Source organism: Chanodichthys erythropterus, chromosome 21 (assembly GCF_024489055.1).
Source record: "Chanodichthys erythropterus isolate Z2021 chromosome 21, ASM2448905v1, whole genome shotgun sequence".
Taxonomy (NCBI): Eukaryota; Metazoa; Chordata; class Actinopteri; order Cypriniformes; family Xenocyprididae; genus Chanodichthys; species Chanodichthys erythropterus.
In genome coordinates, this window is record NC_090241.1 from 13,341,602 (window position 1) to 13,360,997 (window position 19,396).

The 19,396-nt window shown below is 35.8% G+C and overlaps 1 protein-coding gene across 1 annotated transcript in view; it reads right to left on the reverse strand.

Annotated features, from left to right (window-relative positions):
* The window catches only part of plxnb1b (plexin b1b), a 65,922-nt gene that overhangs the window by 2,126 nt on the left and 44,400 nt on the right, over nucleotides 1-19,396 (reverse strand). Inside the window, exons 20-37 of the mRNA XM_067373272.1 lie at nucleotides 19,018-19,213; nucleotides 18,176-18,418; nucleotides 14,447-14,629; nucleotides 13,928-14,076; nucleotides 13,559-13,659; nucleotides 12,423-12,640; nucleotides 11,016-11,194; nucleotides 10,853-10,919; nucleotides 10,409-10,555; nucleotides 7,376-7,541; nucleotides 7,125-7,228; nucleotides 6,153-6,237; nucleotides 5,482-5,648; nucleotides 4,878-5,038; nucleotides 2,699-2,846; nucleotides 2,539-2,603; nucleotides 2,377-2,452; nucleotides 2,160-2,234 (exon numbers count right to left, since the gene is read on the reverse strand). Of these exons, the coding sequence (XP_067229373.1) occupies nucleotides 2,160-2,234; nucleotides 2,377-2,452; nucleotides 2,539-2,603; nucleotides 2,699-2,846; nucleotides 4,878-5,038; nucleotides 5,482-5,648; nucleotides 6,153-6,237; nucleotides 7,125-7,228; nucleotides 7,376-7,541; nucleotides 10,409-10,555; nucleotides 10,853-10,919; nucleotides 11,016-11,194; nucleotides 12,423-12,640; nucleotides 13,559-13,659; nucleotides 13,928-14,076; nucleotides 14,447-14,629; nucleotides 18,176-18,418; nucleotides 19,018-19,213 (2,530 nt within the window). The remainder of the gene's footprint in view (nucleotides 1-2,159; nucleotides 2,235-2,376; nucleotides 2,453-2,538; nucleotides 2,604-2,698; nucleotides 2,847-4,877; nucleotides 5,039-5,481; nucleotides 5,649-6,152; nucleotides 6,238-7,124; nucleotides 7,229-7,375; nucleotides 7,542-10,408; nucleotides 10,556-10,852; nucleotides 10,920-11,015; nucleotides 11,195-12,422; nucleotides 12,641-13,558; nucleotides 13,660-13,927; nucleotides 14,077-14,446; nucleotides 14,630-18,175; nucleotides 18,419-19,017; nucleotides 19,214-19,396) is intronic.

Below are 19,396 nucleotides of genomic sequence, written 5' to 3' on the forward strand. Positions count from 1 at the left end.
ATACACTATGATTCAAACGTTTGAGGTTGATACAATATTATGTTATGCTTAGCCAAGCTGCATTTGTTAGATCAAAAATATAGCAAAACAGTATTTTTTAAAAATATATAATTTCAAAAATTTCATTTTATTTTATTTTAATATATTCTAAAATGTAATTTATTGGCAAAGCTTTGAGTGTCACATGAACAGTTGTGATGGTTAAACTTTTTGTTTTTGTGGAAACTACGATAAACTTTTTCAGGATTCTTTGATAAATACAAAGTTCAAAAGTTTTTATATAACAATATATTATCAATTTAATATATCCTACCTAAAAAAAAACAACTTTGAACAGTAGTGTATATTTTTTCCATCATTTATTAATCTTGGTTAATGTTAGTTAATAAAAATACATTCATGAATGCTGTAGAAGTACACAGATAGTTCATGTTAACTTAAAGTAGTTAAAGGGTTAGTTCACCCAAAAATGAAAATTCTGTCATTAATTACTCACCCTCATGTCGTTCCCACCTGTAAGACCTTTGTTCATCTTCGGAACACAAATTAAGATATTATTCATAAAATCCGATGGCTCAGTGAGGCCGGCATTGCCAGCAAGACAATTAACATTTTCAATGCCCAAAAAGCTACTAAAGACGTTTAAAACAGTTCATGTGACTACAGTGATTAAACCTTAATGTTATGAAGTGACGAGAATACTTTTTGTGCGCCAAAATAAAATTACGACTTTATTCAACAATATCTAGTGATGGGTGATTTCACAACACTGCTTCATGAAGCTTCAAAGCTTTACGAATCTTTTGTTTCGAATCTGTAGTATGGAGCACATATCAAACTGCCAAAGTCACGTGATTTCAGTAAACAAGGCTTCGTTACGTCATACTGTAAGGCTGTTTCTCAATTCCAAGAACGCAGAGAACGGACTTGCGTTCTCGTGGAGTCCGGTCTTGCCAGGCGACCTTGAAAGAACGATCTCGGAAGGACGCGAGGACAGAGAATGCATCATTTGAGAATTGAGATGTGCTGCGATCTTGTTGCTCAACTGACCAACTGACCGTCCCAGCATATTATAAGTGGCTAATGCACAGTAAATACAACATAACATCACAAACAAATGTCATAACCTGTTCAAAAAAAATATTTCATATAATTATAGACATTGTTTTCATATAATTATCTTTTTATTTCACCGCGTGTATTTCTGAAAATGAGTAGCCTTTGGCTGTTATGCTTTGTCAATGTTAAGATTATATGTCAATAAAAATACTGCAGGCTTTCTTCAGGTTATCATTTTATTCAAATTAAGCAAAACAAACGGTTTACTTTCACGAGCCGTCACGTATTTGCGAGCTTGTAGCTGGAATCTCACGAGAACTTCAAAGCTTACAGGCTTCCGTACGTCAACCGCCGCAGCATCTTCTGGGATTTTTAACGGTTCGATTCCCTCAAGTTTGCATTCGATGCATCCTCGATATCAAGAACACATCCGGGTACTTTCATGCGTCCTCCGTTCTTGCGTTCTTGAGTATTGGAATGAACTTCGACGGTTGATGATGACGTAAAGCAAGAACACAAGGACACAAGATCGCTGAAGAACGCATATTGAGAAACAGCTTAAGTGTTTCGAAATTTCAATGGTTCAACACTGGGGGGCGTGACTTTGGCAGTTTGATACATGCTCCGAACCACTGATTTGAAACAAAAGATTCATAAAGCTTTGAAGCTTCATGAAGCAGTGTTTTGAAATCACCCATCACTAGATATTGTTGAATGAAATCGTTATTTTGTTTTTTTGGCACACAAAAAATACTCTTGTCACTTCATAACATTAAGGTTGAACCACTGTAGTCACATAGTACTGTTTTAAATATGTCTTTAGTAGCTTTCTGGACATTGAAAGTGTTAATTGTCTTGCTGGCAATGTAGGCCTCTCTGAGACATCAAATTTTATCAAAAATATATTCATTTGTGTTCAAGATGAACAAAGGCCTTAGGGGTGTGGAAAGACATGAGGTTGAGTAATTAATGACAGAATTTTCATTTTTGTGTCAACTAACCCTTTAACTGATGTTAACAAATGAAACCTTTTTGTAAAGTGTTACCCCTAAAAGCTTACACATTGTCTTTGTGGTCAATCTCAGCTTCTCATGACTCACCTGGTCATAGTATTTGTTGATGTACTTATAGAGCTCATGCAGGGCCACCAGATAATTTAATTCTCCAGAATAATTCTGACAATTAAAGTAAATGTTATGAACAACATAAATCTTATGAACAACATTTGTATGTGCTGCAAAATATACTGCCTCTAACCCATAATACATTCACATTAGTCAATATGACTGAAAGGAAGTAAACTGATGATGGACATACTCTGGAGAGCTCAGCCAAAGCGGAGTTCATCTCCTGATCACTGGCAGAGATGGTCTGCTTGATGTCTGCATAATAACTGTGAAAGAAAAATAGTGAGATTCAGAACAAGATGACTTTCCAATATAGCATTCATAGTTTTAAAGTAGTCTGAGGTAATTTTACCGTTCAACCATCTGTTTATAGCGAGGGATATCTCTGGCATACAGCAACTTATTAATAGGTGAATCCTAGATAAATAATAGAAAAAAGAAAAAAAAATCAAGACTTTTCAATATTCAGCCTTTCTACTGGCTTCCAGCTCCTTTCTCTTTTAGTCTCTTACCCTGCCGAGTTTATGCTCTGTGGTAGTGCAGGAGTCCATAAAGGTTTGAGCAATTACTGACAGAACCGCGTCCACATTATCTGACACCTGCACATCGAAGATGAACTGAGGGTTCTTAACGATGTTGATCCAGAACCGCAGAGGCAAACTACAACCAAAAGATAGAACCAAATTAGATCATGAAAAAAACTGCATGTTTTACATTATTAGTCCACTCATGGGTGGATGCTTGAGTGTTTTAATCCTGTTAAGGCTTTCAATAGCCCCTTTCACACATACAGTCTTTACTAGTAAATTACCATAAAGAGATCATGTGTAAACAGAACCTTTTCAAAAATATTGGTAAATCAGTTATGGCATTTTTCCCAGTATGAGAAGTTGCGACATTACCAGTAAATTACTGGTATGATGCTTTTTTGTGAAAAAAGAATGAAGACTACCGATATGAGCATGTATGAAAGTAAGAAGTTTGCTTTGGGCCAATCACAGAGCCCTGAATGAGCAGTTTACGGTAAGCTCCGCTGCTTTTAATTGTTTTACTATGTAAACATGCACTAGACCAGTGATTCTCAAACTTGTCCTGGGGACCCCCACCACTGAACATTTTGTATGTGTCCCTCACCTAACACTCCTGATTCAAATAGTCAGTTCATTATTACAGACTGCTAGTGTCTCTGATGAGGGAGACATCCAAAATGTGCAGTGGTGGGGGTCCCCAGGACGGGTTTAGGAAGCACTGTGCTAGACCAGTGTTTCTCAGCCCTGGTCCTGGATGACCCCCGATACTGCACATTTTGAAAGTCTACTCTGTCTGACACACCCATTTCATGTCCTGGAGTTTCTTCTAAGTGTTCAATCAGCTGTGTTTGATTATGGAGACACTCAAAGGCTGTGTCTGAAATCGCCCCCTATATCCTTATTCACTATTCACTATAGAGTGGGCGAATTTGGACACTGCCGCTTTTGCATAGTTTGGGCTTGTTGTTTAATACTTATTTGAAACTTGGCAAACTTGCAGCTCAAGTAGTAAGATAAAAAGGTTTATCTTGAACTCTGTCATGGAAACTATGCATAAACCTTAATTAAACAATTTAATAATCAATTTAAAAAGAATTTATAGCAGTTTGGAAAATGGATGGATGAATCATCTGCAGGCGCCATCTTCTGGCGAGACGTGGGAATTCATTGGGCAAGACCCTCACAGAGCATTATGGGTATCCTCTAGAAGTCGAGTGTACATCGGCTCTACAATTGTTATTGCGGATGCATTGTGGGATTGAATGAGTGCACTTCATAATGTACATACATGGTTTCAGACACCACTTAAAATGGCTGTTCCCTCAAATAGTGCCCTATTTAAGGGTATAGGGGGCGATTTAAGACAGCCAAAATGTGCAGTGCTGGGGATCCTTCAGGACCAGTCACTCAGAAGAAAAAAAATTAAAATGAAACTAAAGCACTTATTTTGATACAGATATGTGAACAGTATCATACCTGTGCTGTTGCTTGTGTGAATAAAACATTTGTGTATTTACTGGAAAAGTCATCCTGGTAAATTTAAAGTAATTTACCGGGACTGTTCTGTGAAAGGGGCTAATATCTAATTCCAATCCATTCATCCATGAAGCCATCGCTAAGTAGCTTCATTAAATACTTAGGGGGAAAACTCTGTCATAATTTACTCACCCTCATCTCCAAACCCATAAGACTTCCACTCATCTTCAGAACAATAATGAAGATATTTTTAATATTTCCTTAACATTTTGCTTTATCTATTCAAAGTCCACACAAAAACACATCATAAAAGTAATCCATATGAATCAAGTGGTTTTATCTTCTGAAGGGACACAATCACCTTATTTGATGAACGAATGTAATTTAAAAATGATGATAAAATATTAAAAATATCTTAATTCGTGTTCTGAAAAAGTCTAATGGATTTGAAACATCATGAGGGCAAGTAAATTACTTGTTTTATTTTTGGGTGAACTGACCCTTCAACACAGACAGTGCAGGTTCTATATCAAAAAACATGACCAAGGAATACTGCTGATATGACAGTTATTTTTGTTTTGCATAAATTAACCCACAAGTTTCTGGAGCAGAAATCATTCCTTGATTGAATCTAATGTATTTTAGCATTTTATTTAGTTAAGGCGTTCACTAAGTTAATTAGTACCTGTTAGTTTTCCAGATGTGAATAGTTTCAGAGTCTGAAATGCCATGGCGCAATGCCTGATCATCAAGCAAGTCAAAGAAATATTTGATTGCCAGTGGAACTGGCTGACTAGTGCTGAGAATAACTGTGAACAGATCATCCACAAACTTCTGCAGTGTACCCTACAGAAAGACAAAGACAGAGCAAGTTAATGTGTGTGTATGTTTGTGATTTATCAGGACACAAATTTGTATAATGACATGGGTATTACACTGGTATTTTACGACAAACATGAAACATGAGAACATCCTCATATTTAAAATAGCGTTAAAAACATACTAAACAATGTTTTATTAAAAATGCAGAATGTTTTCTGTGATGGGCAGGTTTAGGGGTAGGGATAGTGTAGGGGGATAGAATGTACAGTTCGTACAGTATAAAAACCATTATGCCTATGGAATGTCCTCACTTTGATAGCAAAACAAACCTGTGTGTGTGTGTGTGCATGTGTGTGCGTGTGTTCGTTCATTTGTTTGTTTGTTTTTTTGTTTTATTCAGCCAGAGATGTACAGGAACTGTTTTTTATGTTTTTATCCTCTGGCTGTTTGAATATGTGTTGGGATACCTTCATTGACAGTAGCCGTGTTAGATAGATTTCTGGTATGGTTTTGGCTCTTTCTCGTTCTTTTAAACTGCCTCGTCTGTGTTTGGGTAACTCTGGCTCCTCACTGGCCTTCACTAGATGCCACAGCCTCACTCCTCCCTCATCTGCATCCTCTAGCATGGGCGTCTCTGCATAGTGAGAACAAACAAGGTTACAAAAAAAAAAAATATATATATATATATTCCATGATTAAATCTCATATACGTGTAGTATGTGCTATAGTAAAGGTACACATTTTCCCATGGAGTCAACTTGTGTTTTGTACATTTTGTTTTTTAGCTTATTTTTTGCATGAAAAGGCTGCAAGCCTGTTTTTCATTATTTTTTCCCCCCCATTTCAAATAGATATGGAATGAGTAGAAGATACAGAGACTTAGACTTAGACTACAATGCCTAACGCACAGATCTCATCATACATCAGATTCTTTTGTGCTGCCTGTTATATTTACTAAAGACATAAACATTATTGATCTGTGCCATGACACACTATGCTGTCAATTATTATTATTTTTTTTACACATTACTGTATTTTTTCACAATTAATCTAAACAATAATGAAAAAACAGACCCATGCTTTGTGTGTGTGGACATGAACATTATAGTCAGTCACATGTGCAATATACTATACTTACTCTCCCCTGCAATGTAATCATGGGTATCATGGTGAATATGTTTGCTATGGCGTGGCACCAAAGCAACGGTTGCTCCATCTGGAACCTAAAATCCCAAATATATGTGAAGAACAAAAGTTAAATAAAAAATAAAGTATACTTATATATACAATACTCTTCTAAAGGCCCATTACTTGGCCCAGACAGGACAGCCTTTGGGGTTTGTCCCTCCTCGAACCACTGTTAATAAATTCTCACCACTGCTGACCGGGATCAACCCACAAGCCTTGCCGTTTAAGAGAAACTATGACCCAATCGCCTTGCCAAAACAATTTGGCCCTGTCAAAGTCGCTCAGATCTTTATTCCTGCCCATTCCTCCTGCATCCAACACGATTATGAGAAGTGATTGCTTGCTTACCATCTAATTTACCCAGATCTTAATATGTGGCCTTGTTAGGAGATGATCAGCGATAACATAAGATAAAAATAAGATTTTTAATGTTTTTAAAAGAAGTCTCTTATGCTCGCCAAGGCTGCGGCTGTTATTCGGTTAACAATATGACAAAAATAGTAATACTGTGAAATATTATTACAATTAAAAAAAAATGTTTTCTATTTGAATATATTTTAAAAATGTATTTTATTCCTGTGATGCAAAGCTGAATTTTCTACATCTATACTCCAGTCTTCAGTATCACATGTTCCTTCAGAAATTATTTTAATATGCTGATTTGCTTGTTTCTTGAGAAGCAAATCCACTGGGCCACTGTCCTGCAGAGTTAAGCTCCAACCCTAATCAAAAACACCTTAACAAGCTAATAAATGTCTCAATGATTACTACAAAGCTACAGGCAGGTGAGTTTTTATCAGGGTTGGAGCTAAACTCTGCAGGACAGTGGTCCTTCAAGACCAAAGTTGCCCATCCGTGATACACATGAATAGCGTTTTTCACATACATTTAACAAAAACTTGACTGCTTGGTTGTGTTATACCTTATAATGTTGGAGCGTGTTGAGGCGTTTCCAGTTGCCCTGAACCACAGATGTTAGGTCTTCATCTGAGAGGATCAGGTGACCTGCTACACCAGAGCGCCATTCTGGAAATTTCCAAGGAACATTAAAAACAATGTGTAAATTTAAAGACAGGAAAAGTTTAAAAGAAACAAACAAAGAATGAATAAATGAATACAACTAGAGAGGGCACAGTTGATATGTAAGAACTTGTACAGAATGAATGTTCTCACCTAAGTCCACGGAGTCAGTATGTGGTCTATGAGAGTATGAGGTGCCTTTGTACACCTGGTCTAGTATCTTCTCTTTCACCTGGGTTATAGTGTCACAATCTAAAACTTTAGCTGCAACTGGCTGAGCTTCATTCACACCTATTCCCTGCATCAAGACATTCACTGTCTAAAGAGAAAAAGAAAGAGAGAGAGAATTAAGTATATTTTAATAAAAATCACATTTTTATTATCTAAATTTTATGCCAGCACCAATAAAATCTGCCTATAATTCTGTAATAAATCTTGTGAACTGGTATGTTTATTTTAAATGTCCCAGTCATTTTTCCCATTTTCTCTCTAAAACATCGGGTTCTGGTTGACTATGATCTGTTTAAACTGCACATCTGTGTTGATGTGTATGAGACAGCACTGTGTTGACACTCACAGATGGATAATTCAATGCATAATTCTTGCAAGTACTTAATTTATATAATCTTTTGCCTCCACCTGTCACAGTGGGTTCAGGCAAGGATGAGGAGATTCAGAGGATCTAATTGCAGTTTTACTTTAATCAAAATAACCAAGATAATTTAAGACAAAAGCATGGAGAAAGATCAAAGAACAAACACAACAGCTTTACATACTATGTAAAGACAATACTTGACAAGGAACTGAGGAAACATATGGTATTAAATAAATGAGGTAAATGAGGAAGTAAATGAGGAACTCAAGACACAGGTGAAGATAACTGGTAACCACAGAAACAAACTAGCAAAGGGAACCAATGAACAGGAATTTAAACACAGGAAAACAAGAACATACAGTGTTTTGGAGTGGTTTTTCTCCAATCTAAATGCAGACAGGCTCATCTGAGATGCTAAAACAGCTGAACCCTGTGTTTTTCCCTATTTGCAGTCAGTTTATCAGAACCAGAAAACTGGATACTACTAAAGAGCCTGACATTAATTAACAGTTCAGTGAAGACAACTGCAATCATCCTCCAATTATACAGTAAGGTTGAAAAAACAACAAAGACTTCTGCGCTCCTGTTCCAACCCCCTTTGTCTAACCGCAAGGGCTATTTGGAATACCTAAATGCTCAACAGGTGCTGATAGTGCAGTGCTAATTGTCACACCTTTAGTACGGTGGGGCAAGCGACTGGTCAGTTTGCATGTCCCATATTTGTTTTTAGTCACATGGTGACGGAAGGGATAAAAGAAGATTGTAAGTGTTGCACTGTCTCTTTCTTTGGCTCTTCTCTTATCTTGGGTCCTTCTCTTTGGCTCTCTTCTCTTCTGTAGCTCTAGTCTTGGGGTTCTGCTCCTAGACTCGTTCCATCTCTCTTTCTCTCTCTCTCTTTCTCCCAGATAACATTCTACATATATGCTGGGTATGATTAATACTGGGTACCAAATGCTGTTATTAAACCATTTCAGTTATAAATTATGTGTTGCTAACTAGTTTTGATTAAAGCTGCAGTTCATAAGTTTCTCCTCTTTGTCGCCATCTCTGTTTAAAACCTGCAATTGCAGTTATTTGTGGAATTATTATCTTTATGTAGGTTGTACATTGGCACGGCTCCTCACCGTGGATGAATCTAATGTTTGGTGTCAGTCACCACATCGGTGTGGATGCTGAACTTTGGAATCACAGATTGTAGTCTTAAAAGTGACCAAAATAAGAATTTTCACCAGAAAATGTCATCTGAACAAGTAACAAATCTGACACTTTTGTTATGAACAACTGCGACAAAAAAAGCATTTCAAGAAAACGCGCTGCCAATGGTGATTATATCTAACGATTGCTTGGCTCGGATCACTTAAAACTGTACAAATTATTATTATTGTTATACTTTGTTCTTAAATTGTTAATGTTAACAACATCAGAATTGCTTGACTACATGTACTTATTGTGTATTAGCCGTACATGTAGATTTCAATTTCTGTAGCCACTGTGCAGTCCGAAGTCTTTTGCTTTTGACTACGGGTGAATCTCCAGTTGTCACTGATGATTGCCATTTGAGAAAAGGCTATAAATGATCCGCCACCTGCACCTGCCCACATGCTATATAGCCTACTAGCTGGGTCTCCTTGTTTATGTAAGCAGACGTGATGTAATGACGCAAAGACGAGTGATGAATTTCCTGTGGAAACCCTCCAGTACCACTTATTAGAAAACATTATTACAAGCTTACAGTTGTGAATCGGGCTAAGGTAAGGAAGTAGTTTTGACCGGCTGGTTATGTACTTATGTAAAATTTTATGAACTGCAGCTTTAAGTATTAACTTTGAAGTGCTACCTATTGCAGTACAATATAGTCACAGTATAGCAATGCTCACCCACATATTTTGCTATTTTTGCTATTCTAACTGCTCTTATTTCCGTTGTTGGTATAAGTAGCAGAGGATGGTAAAAGACAAGAAATGTGCAGTTTTACACAATCATGCTGAAAATGTTTCTTTAGTCATTTGGCAATCCTGCAGCCTGAACCACTGTAATGAAACTGCCCATACAATACTTTGGGAACTTACTGGCAGAACTCTGTTAAATCTACATTAATATTTACACTTTATCTTACAGTGTCCATGTACTTACTATAGTAATAACAGTAAATTAAATGTAGCATTAGCTATATTTCCATCCATTTTTATGAGCATTTTGGGATATTGCATAAAAAAAGCCACTCAACTCAATCAAATAAAATACAATGAAAACACATTTACTGAATAAACAAGGAAACCAAGTAAAGTGTAACCAATAATAATTTCGAACATGGGATGGAAAGGGTAACTAATTCGTAAATGTTTTAATGCAAAATGTTTTATTGCGATTTTGTGCACAAGTTTGTGCGCAACTTTGGATGGAAACATAGTTAATGACACATTGAATTAAAATGTAAACGAACATTGTGAAGGGGAAAAAAGTGGACACAATTTGGAGCCAAGATGGAGAAAGTGTTTTTTACAGATGTTTTTTGGAAGAAACACTGATTACCAAATTAGACTAATGCACTAATACTGTATAAGAAAGACATTCAGTTCAAAAATTCTAACCAGAGTGTGGTATTCCAGATCCTCTCTCAGTAAGCGGTTATCATTCAAGGTGTATTTGGCTTTGCCCGTCACTGCATCCACAGGTCCTTTATCCACTTGGTGTTTAATCGCTCTGAAGAGCATGTACAGAGACTCACCAGCAGAATACTGAACACATGGAGCAGAAATACAATCATTTATGACAATATGACATATATAATCTACTCAATAAAACACTAAGAAATCATTTTAAAATTCTCTCAACTATCCATAACTCTCCTAGTTCAGTAAATTTCAATTAATGCATTCTGGGGTCTCAGGAGGATAATTACATTCTTGAAAAAGTATTTTACAAAACTGCATATTTGTGTTATCAAAATAAAATAATTCAAAAAGTCTCATCTACAAAATATCTAATTTTATCCACAGTAAATATATGTATTAAAAAACAATTTTCATACACACCCTTAAGAAAGCATAGAGGCAGATGGATATCCAATTTGTCAGAAGCTTTTCAACTACTGTCTCAGTTCTGAGAAGAGAATTAAAGCCTCAATCATACAGTCACTTTTGTTGATTCATAAATTAGTACCGTAATGTCTAATGTCAGTTAATCCATCAATCTTACCTTCGGAGCATGAGTTTAGGGTTCTTGGCAATATACTGTTCCACCAGATCGTTCAACAGGGTTTTGAGTATGTCAGTGAAGTACTCTAGTTTGCTGTGAAGAGCCACAGTGAGCAAAGATGCCACATATCCTCTGTCTCTGGGTGAAAATGTCCTCTGGCTTTCAAGAGTGTGGATAAACTGTAGGAAAGAAACATGAGAAAATTCATATAAAAAGATGGAAAGCAGTATTTAGTTATTATTGAACCCTGTATTTCAAAATCATTCACTGTTGGAAAGGGTTCAAATATGCAGAAGACAGTGGTAAACCAAAGAATGTGCAGGTCTTGGATTTTTTAATCAATTAGGGACAGTTGTGGGTCATCAAGGTAACGACAGACAGTATTAAAAATCAAGCGTATCTAAACTTTTGAATGGGGACATTTCTGTAAGTTCAGTTATTTTGTTATGTGGGCTATGTAAACATCTGTTTTGTGAAATAGCGGTTACACTGTATTTTAGGCATCTTTGTTACAGTGTAATTACACAAATAGGTACTGAGCAATATTAACAACATGTACTTACTATAGGCTTGGTTTAGGGTTAGTTGCTAGTAATTATCCATAATTTACTGTTATAACTATAGCAATAACATGTAACAGGACACTGTAAAATAAAGCATTACCGAAATAGCCTGTTCAGGACAGTACTAAAAAAAACAAAATGCAATTTTTATGATGCCTCTTATTTTATTAATATTACAAACATTTTTAATTCTTCCAAAACTTTCCTTTGAATCAAAGTTTTGTCTGCAGTAACGTGATTCAGGGGGCAGTTTTGGATCTACCGCCCTTCTCCGCCCCCTGATCTAAACCTACCCATCTCTACCCCGTGGATCTAGATCCAACTCCTCCCACTTTACATATCCTTAAACCTACCCTTCTCTGCCCCCTGGATCTAAACCTACCCATCTCCACCCCCTGGATCTAGATCCAACTCTTCCCACTTTACATATCCCTTAACCTACCCGTCTCCACCCATTGGATCTCGTGTGTTCTGCAGTGAGGGGCTACTAGACCACTGTGCAAAGTGCATTAAGTGTCAGTTTCCGCTATTTTAGTGGCATCTGTACAACGGTTGTTCTCGTTGTACAGTACACATGCATCAGATGGAAGTTTCCAGCCATTGTGTCAAGTCTCGCTGTGTTTTCAGAGTCTCACACTGCAACTTTACATTATAAGATGCTGTCAGGTTAAAAGATGTTCTGAGCTCAGATAATACACTCAATGTGGTGTGTTTCATCACGTTAAGAAATATGCCTGGTTTAAACATCTCTAAAATGTTTCCTGTTGGGAATAAATTAATGGATAAATTTAGGAGAGAACTCTAACAGGGCAAAACTGAGGGAAAAGGTATTAATTTCAGCTACCTTTGTGAGGAACAGTTTACTGTTGAGGAGATTAGATAACTGAATGAGTCCCTGCTCCACCGTGGCCCGCCGACACTCCTGCACGTCCAGGTCTCTATGAAGCGGGGACTCACGATGTCCAGGAAAGAAGATGCGTTCAGCATACATACGGTACTCCAAGAAAGGAATTCCTGATCCCACCAGATCACTCGACATATCCATCATTTCAGTCATCAGGTCTGAGAAAGTTTAAGAGTCAAAACAAAGGTCAGCTTTACATGAGGGACTGTTTTGGAAAATTAATGAATGGCATATACTGCAATGGTATTTGTGATTAGTTTAAATGTTTCAAAATTAAATCATTTCTAAGAAGCTGGGGAACAAGTGGACTATGTTTTTACTAATATCGCCACCTTGGAATTATAATGTTCGGTCTGCATTCTGAGCAGTTTTGAGATATTGAGCATCAAAGTTTTTGCATTCCATACTCCTTTATGGATAGACAGTTTTTGTTTTCTAATAAAAAATAAAAATAAATATTAAAAAAAAAATCACAATGTAAGTAAGTCACAGAATAAGAATATTTGAATAACTAAATTTTGACAAAAATGTCAGATAGAATTTTATAATTCCAAGGTGACGATATTTCCAAATGGAATCATTTTATTTGCTATTTTATTCACTGTGAAATAAACATAAATCATTGGAGCAGGTGTATATTTTCTTTTTATGAATGACACATTCGATTTTGGCCTCATCTGTGACTATTCTTTAACTTAAATATCAATAAAATCTTGTAACTATCCTTTGAGATTATCCTTTTGTGTAAATTTTAGCGGCATCTAGAGGTGAGGTTGAGAATTGCAATATAGAGAATCTACGGTGGCCAACACAGGACAAAGATGTCGTCGTCTGAGACAGCAGAGAGCAACCAGTTTGTCCATTTTTGGGCTACTGTAGAAACATGCCGGAGCAAAATGGGACCCGTGATGTATGTAGATAGAAATGGCTCATTCAAAGGTAATAAAAACATAACGGTTCATTGTGTAAGGTCTTTATGCACCACTGAAAACATATTTATGTATATTATATTGCATTACTGTCAATATATCCTCCTAAAATTTAGACATTGCACCTTTAATGTACCTATAAATTACCTGTAAACTCTTTTTTGCAGCGGTCTCTCACACTCGTCTCTAGATTCTCCAGCTGGATCTGAACTTTTTTATAATCTCTCAGAGCCTGTTTACTCTTTCTCCTGAGAAGAAGAATGAGACAACACAAAATCAATTCCATTAATACACCAATCCATAAATGTTTCCATAATGGTTTATTGCATTATTCTTGCATTCAGGGATGGACTGGCCATAGGTAGTGTGTTTCAAATGTACACCCTAAGAGTCAAAATTATATGTCCAATAACTTTATGTCGAAATATGTTGATAAAAAGCTACATTCTTTATAGGGTACTAACTTTTCCACAACACTGTATAAGCACATTCTCTCACAATATAAATAATACAAACCTGTATATAAACACGATGATAAGTACAATAAGAGCAACAAGAGAAGCAACTGCTCCAACCCCAATCTGTGCCACCAGTGGAAATATGGAGTGACTAAGAGAATCATACTGCACTTGTCCCAGTGAAAAGTTCAAGTTCCCCATATGCACCTGCATACAGACAGACACACTATTACACACAAATACAATATCCACAGCAAAAAAGCAAGTTACAACCACACCCCGCAATAATACGTTTTAGTAAGATAATATTTAAATGATTGGTTTTATGATCAAACCTCTGTGGTTTTTATTGTAGGGGTAAAATATATAATACAACATGGTACACCAATGATTGCGAGATGTACATATATAAGCATTCCTCAAAAGCCTGATGTATCATATTTGTCAGACTTTTTAAGCAAAGTTATCATGTTGATAATTTAGAGGCCTTAGAAATTTGCACATCAAATCTAATACAGTAGGCTTTATAGGGTTAAGCTCAGTCTGTGTTTTGAGAGTGTGTTGGCTTCATGCTTACTATAAATTCTGGAAAGGCCTCAGCTCCCTCTCGCTTGCGTCCATGCCTGAGGGAGAGCGGGGGCTGCTGGGGTGGTGGCTCACAATAAAGGTGATTATGTGTCAAAGTTTTAACAGTACAAACCCCCTCACCAATCAGTGCTACTACTTCCTCTTTAAAGATGGCCAAGTCTAAATTCTCACCCTGCGGAAATAATTAAAAAAAGGGAATGCAAGAAACAGTTAAAAGAAGAAACATGAGATTAAGCTTTTAAACATGAGTAATAAGTAATAAGTGTGTGATAATGTAAAGTGACCTAATCGTTATCAAAAAATAAATCCTGACAACAGTATTTACCACAGATCCTAGCATCACCCTGATGGCTTATATTTTACGAAAATTATCTGTATTATATTTGAAAGCAATGTACAAAACAATTAACCAAGCAAAGAGACAAAAACTCGAACAATATTACAGTCATATGAATTCTGATGTCCCCTGAGATCATTTTCAATACAACTGATAACTGAGATGCAAGATGGTGTGAGTTACATTTGGATGAAATGAGAGATCCAGCAGTGTGATACAAGAGACATGAAAGTAGCACCAGTTTCAGTTAACTGGATGAATGTTCTGATATACAGCATTGTGAATATTAGGAAATATCTGACTGCTGAATGCTGAGACTGAATAATTAAATTAATGGAAATGAGACAATTAGCCCAGTCCAATTAAGCAATATTGACAATATTGAGGGGGAAAAAAAAGGGAAAAAAAAGTGCCTTCGAATTTATAGTTTTCACGTGATATCCTTATAGGAACACCCACCTGGAGGGCAAACCAAGGCCCCATTGACCCCCATTAGTTTTTACCAGGTTTGTACTAAGTACCAATATAGTAAGACAGTGATATTAAAGGATAAGTTCAGAATTAATTTCCTGATAATTTACTCAGCCCCATGTCATCCAAGATGTTTATGTCTTTATTCAGTCAAAAATAAATTAAGGTTTTTGAGGAAAACATTCCAGGATTTTTCTCCATATAGTGGACTTGAACGGGTTCAGGGTCCACACTGCAGTTTAAATGCAGCTTCAAAGGGATCTACATGATCCTAGACGAGGAAAAAGTGTCTTATAAAAGCAAAACAATCTGTCATTTTCTTAAAAAAAAAAAAAAAAAAAAAATTATATACTTTTTAAGCACAAATGGTCATCTTGCACTAGCTCTGTGATGTGCTACGCATGACATGTGTGACATAGGCGGACCTTTACAAAAAAAAAAAAAAAAAAGAAGGTAAAATAATGATGTCTGCCAATTTTGAAGTTGGAGGACAGAATTAGTTTTTCACCCTACCACTTCCGCCTACATCAAGCATGACCTTTCCAACATGATTATGTAATGCAGAGCTAGTGCAAGATGAGCATTTGTGGTTAAAAAGTATATATATATATATATATATATATATATATATATATATATATATATATATATATATATATATATATATATATATATATATATATATATATATATATATATATATATATATATATTTTTTTTTTTTTTTAGAAAATGACCAATTGTTTCATTAGACAAGACCATTATTCCTCATCTGGGATCGTGTAGCACCCTTTGAAGCTGCATTGAAACTGCAATTTGGACCTTTGTGGACCTTTGTATCCCACTGAAGTCCACTATATGGAAAAAATGGTATGTTTGGTATGTTTTCCTCAAAAACCTTAATTTCTTTTCGACTGAAGAAAGAAAGACATGAACATCTTGGATGACATGGGGGTGAGTAAATTATCAGGAAATTTTAATTCTGGAGTCTCATCCTTTAAAAGACTAAATTTAGTATACACCCTATTGATGATGCATACTATTTACAGGAAAAGCAGATGAATCAAAAATATAAAACAACACGCAAAGTTTCATGTTAAGTGTTTCGCCAAAGAATTCTATTATAAAGAAAATGCTAAACCATATAGCACATTGAATTCATATTTTGGGCTCATCGGCTCACCTGTATATAGTAAGCATCATCAGTAAGCTGTATACCGAATTTGATCTTTCAAAAATCACTGTTTTAGTACATTAAGGCACTTTAAGGGGATAATTTACCCAAAAATGAAAATTCTGTCATTTACTCACCCTCAAGTTGTTAAAACCTGTGTGAATTTCTTCTGCTGAACACAAAAAATATTTTGAAGAATGTCAGTAACCAAACAGCTGATGGGGCCCCCATTGACTTCTATAGTATTTTTTTTCCCATACTATACAAGTCAATGGAGCCCATTAACTGTCTTGTGTTCAGCAGAAGAAAGAAATCTATACAGGTTTAGTACAACATGAGAATGAGTAAAGGACAGATTTTTCATTTTTGGGTGAACTATCCCTTTAAGCATTTTAAAATGTCCCGCTGTTTTAGTGATTGAAATACTGTAACACCAACTAAATTCCACAACAACCATCTTCACATAACAAAATGTTCCAATGCGCATCAGATGACAAACAAGAAATGGAGGGATAACAGAGAGAGCGAGGATGTAAGATATGACTTCAGGCATTTACAATGTTTTAGAATGTGGTGAAACCTTAGAGTCAACCTTTTAAACTGCATAAAAGCACAATATGCCATATGGTGTATAGAGTATTCCCACTGAAATTGAACCTTTAAATATGTTTATGAACTTCTTTAGGTTCAAAAGTCTCATGTTTGATGCACAGGGGCAAGTGATTTAAATTACTAAGTACAAAATTACTATTCATATTATATAAAGTGTTCAAAGAGATTATTTACTCATCATTTGTTCCAAACCTGTTTGACTTTCTTTTAAAAATGAGAAATTCTATGCAAAAAATGAATGAGGACTGGATTGTTCAAGCTTCAAAAAGGACACATAAGCACAATAAAAGTATTATAAACAACTGAAAAAAATAATCCATACATACAACTTTTGTGCTAATGTATATATCGAAGTCTTCTGAAGCAATGCGTTTTGTGACGATCAGGCCGAAATATAAGTCATTATATCTAATCATCACACAAAGCCTATCCTTTATGATATTCTTTTGTGCTTGTTGTTAAATTTTACTTTCATTATATTGAGTTATATATACAGTGGCTAGAATATTCCCCTGTTGTGTCCCATGGCAGACAAAGTACATTAAGGCACTTTAAGGGGATAATTTACCCAAAAATGAAAATTCTGTCATTTACTCACCCTCAAGTTGTTAAAACCTGTGTGAATTTCTTCTGCTGAACACAAAAAATATTTTGAAGAATGTCAGTAACCAAACAGCTGATGGGGCCCCCATTGACTTCTATAGTATTTTTTTTCCCATACTATACAAGTCAATGGAGCCCATTAACTGTCTTGTGTTCAGCAGAAGAAAGAAATCTATACAGGTTTAGTACAACATGAGAATGAGTAAAGGACAGATTTTTCATTTTTGGGTGAACTATCCCTTTAAGCATTTTAAAATGTCCCGCTGTTTTAGTGATTGAAATACTGTAGAGGGTGCTTTATATGCCCAAAACTTGAATTTTGTTCACATATCTTGTTTTTCTTCTTTTGAGAGGTGAGCTAAATATTTCTGGCTTGTAACAGACGAAAAATTGACATGCCTGTGCCGCAGTTTTATGAATGTTTTGTCCTCTAGGTCTCCACGTGTGACTAAAATCTATGAATAGTCATGGTGTTGCAAATGTTTAAAATGAAAAAATTACAACGGTAAAACCCTACTAACCTCCACAGATATGACTGATCCAGGTTTGTATCGATATGGTTTTGTGGGATCACGATGGTTCAGTGGGTGCAGGGTTGGGTTTGGCTCATAGGTGAAAGGTGATTGGCTGACAGAGTTGAAGTCAAAGCGCAAGTTATCCAACAAAAACTCAACCTGCATATGACCACCAACTAGTTGAGGGTCTACACCAGGGGTCCGACACAACAACAAAGAGGAGGTTTTCACCTCACAATGCTCCTCAAACTACAGAGAAAATGAAAACAAGAGACAACATTGTGTAAGCCAAAATATTTCAGACAAAATTATGCTATGTAGACTGTTCAACAAAGACCGTCTATAATACTAATAAAACACCTTCATGATCAAATAATGTATTGATTTAAATGATCTTAAACCCATTGTGAATCAAAGAGACTGATTTATTTTATAACAGGAAAAGTGTTTCTGAATTTCTATCTTCAAAGTCACTTGGGATAAAAGAGTCTGCTGAATGAATAAATGTGTAACAGTCAACAAAACTAACACCAATCTACGGAAGAGGATTAGGGCCAAGCAATAATAAAAAAATTAAATCATCTTGAGATTAAAGTTGTTAAATTTCGAGAAAAAAGTCGAAATAAAATGTTGAGAATAAAGTCATTAAATTACGAGAAAAAACTCGTTAAATTTCAAGAAAAAAGTTGAGATAAAATGTTGAGAATAAACATTAAATTATGAGAAAAATGTTCAATTTCGAGAAAAAAGTTGAGATAAAATGTTGAGAATAAACATTAAATTATGAGAAAAAAGTCGTTAAATTACAAGAACAAATTTGTTAAATTAAAATCAAATTGATTGCAGACCTTTTTGATAGAACAGTGTGTGTTTTCTGTACAGTCTGTTTCCTGCACTTCCATATCTGTTACATTCCTAGTTTTTCTCCTTCGTCTCCGTCTCCTCCAGGAGGAAATGGAATCTGGGGGGACCATCGTTACTCGCATCAGAGGCATCTGTACCACATCCAAGTTATGGCCAAAAACTTTAATAACACGCCCTCCACTGCATAAAGGAAGAAATTAAGTGATTTTAAAGAGCAGAGAAAAATCACTTACAAAAGTCCTTTTAAAAAAAGCCAGTTTTAAAGGAAAAGTTCCTTTTTGCAACATTTTAAGGTCAGCCAGGCAAATAAGTCTTAAAGAAAATAACAGCATGCCTCTACTCGAAAAGCCACACGTTTTTCCC